The following is a 5,709-nucleotide window of genomic DNA, read 5'->3' on the forward strand; positions in this document are numbered from 1 at the left end:
GGTATAAATAGTAAGGGGGGCAGGGGCTGTCACACACCTGGGCACAAGGGCAGGAGGCTGGGGGTATTGCTGCTGCTGGGGTGGGGGGCTAGGTCCTGTCACCCCCTCCCCGCCTGCAGGGCCCAAAGCAAGGCACTAATGAAGGGGGTTCGGGGGCATATTGGCCCGCTGACCTGGCCTGCGCCACCCAATCCCGGGCTCAGCCCTGAGCCCCAGGCGTGAGCCCCCCCTCTCGACAGGACGACGACCCAGGACCGGGAAGCCCCCTCCTCACCGGCTCCGCCATCCTTAGCTGTTGCTGGACATGAGGCTGATGATCTGCTCCAGCTTCTGGCGCAGCTTATGCTTCCGACACGAGGCGTCTCTGTCCAGGGCGGTGAGAACCTGCGGGAGGGAGGGAGGCCGGAGCTGGGTTCGCAGTGGGAGGTGGTTTCCTCCCAGGCAAAGCCTCTGCCCCGGAGGTCTTGAGCTCTTCCCTCTCTCCAGCCTCAGCGTATCCCTCCTCCCCTGCAGCCCTCAGGGCCCTAGGCGCCTGGGAAAGGCTCCAATCTCTCACCTCTGAACACACCTCCCGTCTCCTCCACCCCAGATCCGCCTCCAGCTGCAGAACTTTCTCCTCCTCTTCTCTCTCCACAGCCAGAATGCGGCCCTCCCACGAGTGGTCTGGACTCACCATCCCCTCCCAATTCCTTCCCCCCGAAAAAACCTCTCTTGTCCAGGTCTCCACCATCTTGTCACCAAACCCAGCCAGCGTTCTCAGGCTCCTTGACCATCAGCAGCACCTGACAGCTGAGCGCTCTCTCCTCCCTGAGCCTCCTCTGTGGGGCCGGGGTTCCTCACACATGTTCCAGGATCAGCTCTCTACTCTTGGGGTCCGTCCCACCTGCTGGCCACCCCCTCTTCTGTCTCCGCTACCGGCTCCCTTTCTTCTCTGCCACCTCTGGGTGTCCCAGGGCCCCAGGGCTCAGTGCTCGGGCCGCCTCTCCCTCTGCACCCACTCCCGGCCGCCCTGGCTGAGCTCATCCAGGCTCAGGGCCTTTAGGGCCATGTCCTGGCTCACAAATCCGTATCTTCAGCCAACAATACATCCTGAGGTCCACACCTCTATGCCCCTTGCCTCCTGCCACCTCCAGTCACAAATCCCACAAGCCCTAGAAAGGGCTGTCCATGCCTACCTTCTGGCCCCACCCCCCTCAGCCTGTCCCTCCCAATGCCCCTGGCCCTCAACTCTTGCCCAACCAGAACTGTGTACTCTAGCCAGTGGCTTCTCTTCTGGGTCCTTTAAATCCCAGCATCGAGGCGAGTGTCATGTGTGCTGGCCTAGCGGCCTGCTTGGGAGAGTGATCATGAGCAATCTAACAGATGGGCTCCTGCCTGGCCGGTGTGGCTCAGTGGTTGAGCATCCACCTATGAACCAGGAGGTCCTGGGTTTGATTCCTGGTCAGGGCACATGCCTGGGTTGCAGGCTCCATCCCCAGTGGGGGGCGTGCAGGAGGCAGCCAATCAGTGATTCTCTCTCATCTTTGAAGTTTCTATTTCTCCCTCTCCCTTCCTGTCTGAAATCAATAAAAATATATTAAAATAAATAAAAGATGGGCTCCCTATCCCCTCTGTCCCCTCCACGTCCTGTGGCATTCCTCGACTCCCACCAAGACCCCTGCTCTGTCACTCCGGGAGCAGCACACACCTCCTGGTGGTACTTGGTGACATAGAAGTAGAGCTCACTGAGCGCGCTTAGGACACTGAAGTCGCTGGCATGGAGGCGGGACTGCTCCACCAGGTAGGCGTCCATGTCCTGGTCACTGATGGATGCCATCTTGGCAATGTCCCGGTAGTACCTGTTGGGACCCTGAGGTCACACACATGGGCAGGTGGCACAAAAGTTAAAGTCCCTGCCCTGGCTGCCAGGCCAGCCTCTGGGCCTTTGTCCTATAGTTGGCCCACCTCAGAGAAGCCAGCCCACAGAGGGGCAGCTCCTGCCCCCCTCCACCCACGGCAGCTCCGCCGGGACTGCCTGGTTCCACCCCGCCCACAACCTGGGGCCACAGGGCAGGGCCCACCTCTCCACCCAACTCTTGTAGTTCGGGATGTCCTTGGCATAGAGCAGCTTATTGGAGGGTGAGTCCTTGCCCAGGCGGTGCTCGGACGTGGAACAGGAGTCCATGAAGGTCTGGGCCACCACTGACAAGCAGGCGTCCGTGATGCTGCTCTTGTGGATGTCGAACACAAACTGCGGATTCTTGATCACATTCACCCAGAAGCGCAGGGGCAGGCTGCATGGACGGACACACACCCGCAGCTCCCTCGTCTCCCAGAAGCACCCTCCCAGTGCCCTTCCCTTCCATGGTTCCTGGCTGGCCAGCCCACGTCTTGCCCAGAGCAGCAAGAGTGACATGTTTAGGGTTAACAGCCTTTTCTTTAAGTTTCTGCCAGAGACGTAAAGAGTTACCACATGGCCCTGGCCGGTTTGGCTTAGTGGATAGAGCATTGGCCTGCGGACTGAAGGGTCCCGGGTTCGATTCCAGTCAAGGGCACATGCCTGGGTTGCAGGCTCGATCCCCAGTGTGGGGCGTGCAGGAAGCAGCCAATCAATGATTCTCTCTCAGCATTGATGTTTCTATCTCTCTCTCCCTCTCCCTTCATCTCTGAAATCAATAAAAAATATATATTTAAAAAATTTAAGAAATATATATATTTCTTTAAAAAAGAGCTACCAGCCAAAACCGGTTTGGCTCAGTGGATAGAGCATCGGCCTGCGGACTGAAAGGTCCCAGGTTCGATTCCGGTCAAGGGCATGTACCTTGGTTGCAGGCACATCCCTAGTGGGCGATGTGCAGGAGGCAGCTGATCGATGTTTCTAACTCTCTATCTCTCTCCCTTCCTCTCTGTAAAAAATCAATAAAATATATTTAAAAAAAAAAAGAGCTACCACATGAGCCGAGCTACCAGCATCTGTGCCCCACGCAAGGCCCTGAGGGCTAAGGGCCACTGCTGGGTACTGGCCCCACTAACCCCAACCAAATGCCCTACAGAGCCCACCTCCGAATGGCGCTCACTCGCCCTCTTTGCTTGCTGCCACCTTGGATGCTGGTCCTCTCCTGCCTGGACAGCCACTCCAGCTCCCACCAGTTGCCCCGACTAACTCTGTGGTCCCTGAGTCTTGGCAAAGCCAGCAGCCTCTTCTGACCATCCACCCCTAGAAGGGCCGGCAGCAGGAGGGCGCAGGGCAGTACCAGTTGCTCTTCCAGGTGTGGCGTACGTCAGGGTCACTGATCTGGCGCTGGTCGGCCTGCTCATCGAGGAAGTCGAACATGTACTTGATGGCCAGGGGCAGGGCCGAGCCCCGGTGCGCCGTGCTGAACACCGTCTCAAAGAGGTCATCCACAAACTTCTGCAGCGTGCCCTGCGGGGGACAGCAAACATACAGGCCGTGAGGGAGCCGGGTCAGGATGTCCCCGCAGCAGGACAGAGGGGGACAGAGGGGGACAGAGGCTTGGCAGTGAGAAGGCGGCACGGGGCCGGCCCGCACCTTGGTGGCCAGTAGCCGCGTCAGGTAGATCTCGGAGACCATCTTGCTGCCACGGTCCCCCTCGCGGTGGTCGGCGTGGTCGTGGTTCTTCACCAGGTGCCACAGCTTGGTGCCCGTCTCCTGGTCAGGCGTGATCATGGGCGCACGAGAGCGGAGGCTGTCGGGGCTGCTGGCCGTGCGAAGCAGGCTCTCTGGGGCAGAGGACCAGTTGGCCCTTTAGGCAGCGGGGCCCCACCAGCCACCACCGGGGCGCTTGCCGCACTCTCTCCTGGGGGCCCAGCAGGCTGAGGGGACCTGTATGCTCTTGCCGGCCCACCCACTACTAAGCTCTAAGGAACTGGAGACCTTCCAAGGCCAAAGCCCAGGGAGGCCACCAGAGCAAGCTGGCTGCTCCGACAGGGGCTCCCCGTGACCGCGGTTACAGCCTCATAGGGCACATGGAGGCCCCCACACAGGACACCTACCGTAGCGGCTGAGGGAGCGGGTGAAGGTGAAGGAGTTGGCCATGTTATAGGCGGACACTTGTTTGGGCACCAGTGCCACCAAGGAGCCATCTGTCACCTGGAGACCCCAGAGACAAAGGGGGCAGTAGAGGCGGTTGAGGAGCCCAGGGGCCCGGGTCACGCCCCCCCTCCCCCGTCCAGACCCTGCGGTGTGCGCAGAATAGCTCCCGAGGCTCCCTGATGAGGAAGGGAGCCAGGACCCTGCTCCTGTGTCATCAGGGCAGGGCCACAGCTCCCAGGTGGCCCTGGGGGTGAGCGGGGCCCCGGCCCCTCACCTGGTAGTGGGCCAGCGAGTTGACCCTCTTCCAGTCACACTCGATCTTGGTGGTGACATCCTCATCCTGGAGGATGATGCGGGCCATGCGGCCCTGGCGCCACTCTGCGGGCCACAGACAGCCCTTGAGGTCCTGCCCAGTGTCCCCCGAGACCCCGGGCCCACTCCACTCAGAGGACAGAGACCAGGAACGGAGGAGAGGGGAGGCCTCACCCAGGTCCATGTCCTCGGCCTTGGGACGCTGGGAGTAGGGGATGCCCTTGTACACGGCATCTAGCAGCTTGTCTTTGGCCTGGGTGATGCTGTCACAGTTGAGAACCTTCACGGGGACCTGAGCGCTGCCCTCACTCTCCGGGCACACGCAGTACAGGGTCTGCGGGAGAGGAGAAGCGCAGAGTGGGTCCTGGGCGAGGCTTCCCCCCCACACCCAGAGCCCCGCCCGCCAGGCCCCCCATTCACCAGCGTCTTGTAGTCAATCTGCTGCCGAATGAGTTTATCTTCACTCAGGGAGTAGCGCGCCTCGCCCGTGATGGCGTCGATGGGGCCCTTCTCCATCTGCTGCTTGATGGCGCAGTAGAGCAGGAAGAGCGGTTCCCCCGCGCACTCCTGCAGCGAGAGGCGGGCACATGGCTGCCTGTCCCATGGCCAGCTGCCTCCCCACCTCCCCGGCCCGCAGCCCTCCCGCCCAGTGCACCTTCAGAAACTTATGCAGCAGGAACGTGAACCAGTTGGTAAGCATCTTCTCAGCCACTGACTCCGTCCTAGGGCGCAAAGGTTACTGGGGCCCTAGCCGGGCAGGGGAGGGGGCAGTTAAGGGGCCAGGCTGGCGGAGGGTAGGGCTGGGGTTGGGACATACCTGCGCAGCAACAGCTTTGGATGGTTCTTGCTCTCAAGGTTTTTCTCGATGAGGTCTGCCAGCAGTTGCTTGAGCAGCCCTGTGGCGTAATCGAGGCGGCTCTGGAGGGCCACCATGGTGAGCGAAGCCACGGTGCCGCGGTCCCGCATAGAGAAGCTACTCTGGGCCTCCAATGTGTGAATGAAGGTGAGCACGAAGGCGCGGCTGTGCAGCAGCTGCCCGAACAGGCGCAGAGCCTTCTCGACATTAGGGGGCGTCTGTGAGGGACAGGGGGCGTCAGATGGTGGCACAGTGGCCCTGGGGATGGCAGGGCGCAGGCAGGCCAGGTAGGGGCTCACATCCAGCTCCTTGAGCACCGGGTGGGCCTCGATGCCTGGGAAGAGCACGCGCACGGCATAGGTCCGGTAGTCCAGGAACGGGATCTGCACCACGTCCATGTGGTTCGTCAGCTCGTTGATGTCTGTCTGCAGCTCAGCAAAGGCTGGGAGGAGCAGGGAGGAAGAGTGAGCAGAGCAAGAGGAGGCCGGCGCCCCACACCCCCACCCCG

The 5,709-nt window shown here is 61.3% G+C and overlaps 1 protein-coding gene across 1 annotated transcript in view; it reads right to left on the reverse strand.

Moving 5' to 3' along the window:
- Nucleotides 1-45: 45 nt before the first annotated feature.
- Nucleotides 46-5,709, reverse strand: part of PLXNA3 (plexin A3) — a 14,837-nt gene continuing 9,173 nt past the window's right edge. Inside the window, exons 20-31 of the mRNA XM_014533241.1 lie at nucleotides 5,501-5,697; nucleotides 5,163-5,419; nucleotides 5,001-5,067; nucleotides 4,766-4,912; nucleotides 4,520-4,679; nucleotides 4,308-4,411; nucleotides 3,994-4,090; nucleotides 3,530-3,720; nucleotides 3,234-3,403; nucleotides 2,061-2,273; nucleotides 1,688-1,838; nucleotides 46-384 (exon numbers count right to left, since the gene is read on the reverse strand). Of these exons, the coding sequence (XP_014388727.1) occupies nucleotides 289-384; nucleotides 1,688-1,838; nucleotides 2,061-2,273; nucleotides 3,234-3,403; nucleotides 3,530-3,720; nucleotides 3,994-4,090; nucleotides 4,308-4,411; nucleotides 4,520-4,679; nucleotides 4,766-4,912; nucleotides 5,001-5,067; nucleotides 5,163-5,419; nucleotides 5,501-5,697 (1,850 nt within the window). The 3' untranslated portion in view covers nucleotides 46-288. The remainder of the gene's footprint in view (nucleotides 385-1,687; nucleotides 1,839-2,060; nucleotides 2,274-3,233; nucleotides 3,404-3,529; nucleotides 3,721-3,993; nucleotides 4,091-4,307; nucleotides 4,412-4,519; nucleotides 4,680-4,765; nucleotides 4,913-5,000; nucleotides 5,068-5,162; nucleotides 5,420-5,500; nucleotides 5,698-5,709) is intronic.

This window comes from Myotis brandtii, unplaced genomic scaffold (assembly GCF_000412655.1).
Source record: "Myotis brandtii unplaced genomic scaffold, ASM41265v1 scaffold959, whole genome shotgun sequence".
NCBI lineage: Eukaryota > Metazoa > Chordata > Mammalia > Chiroptera > Vespertilionidae > Myotis > Myotis brandtii.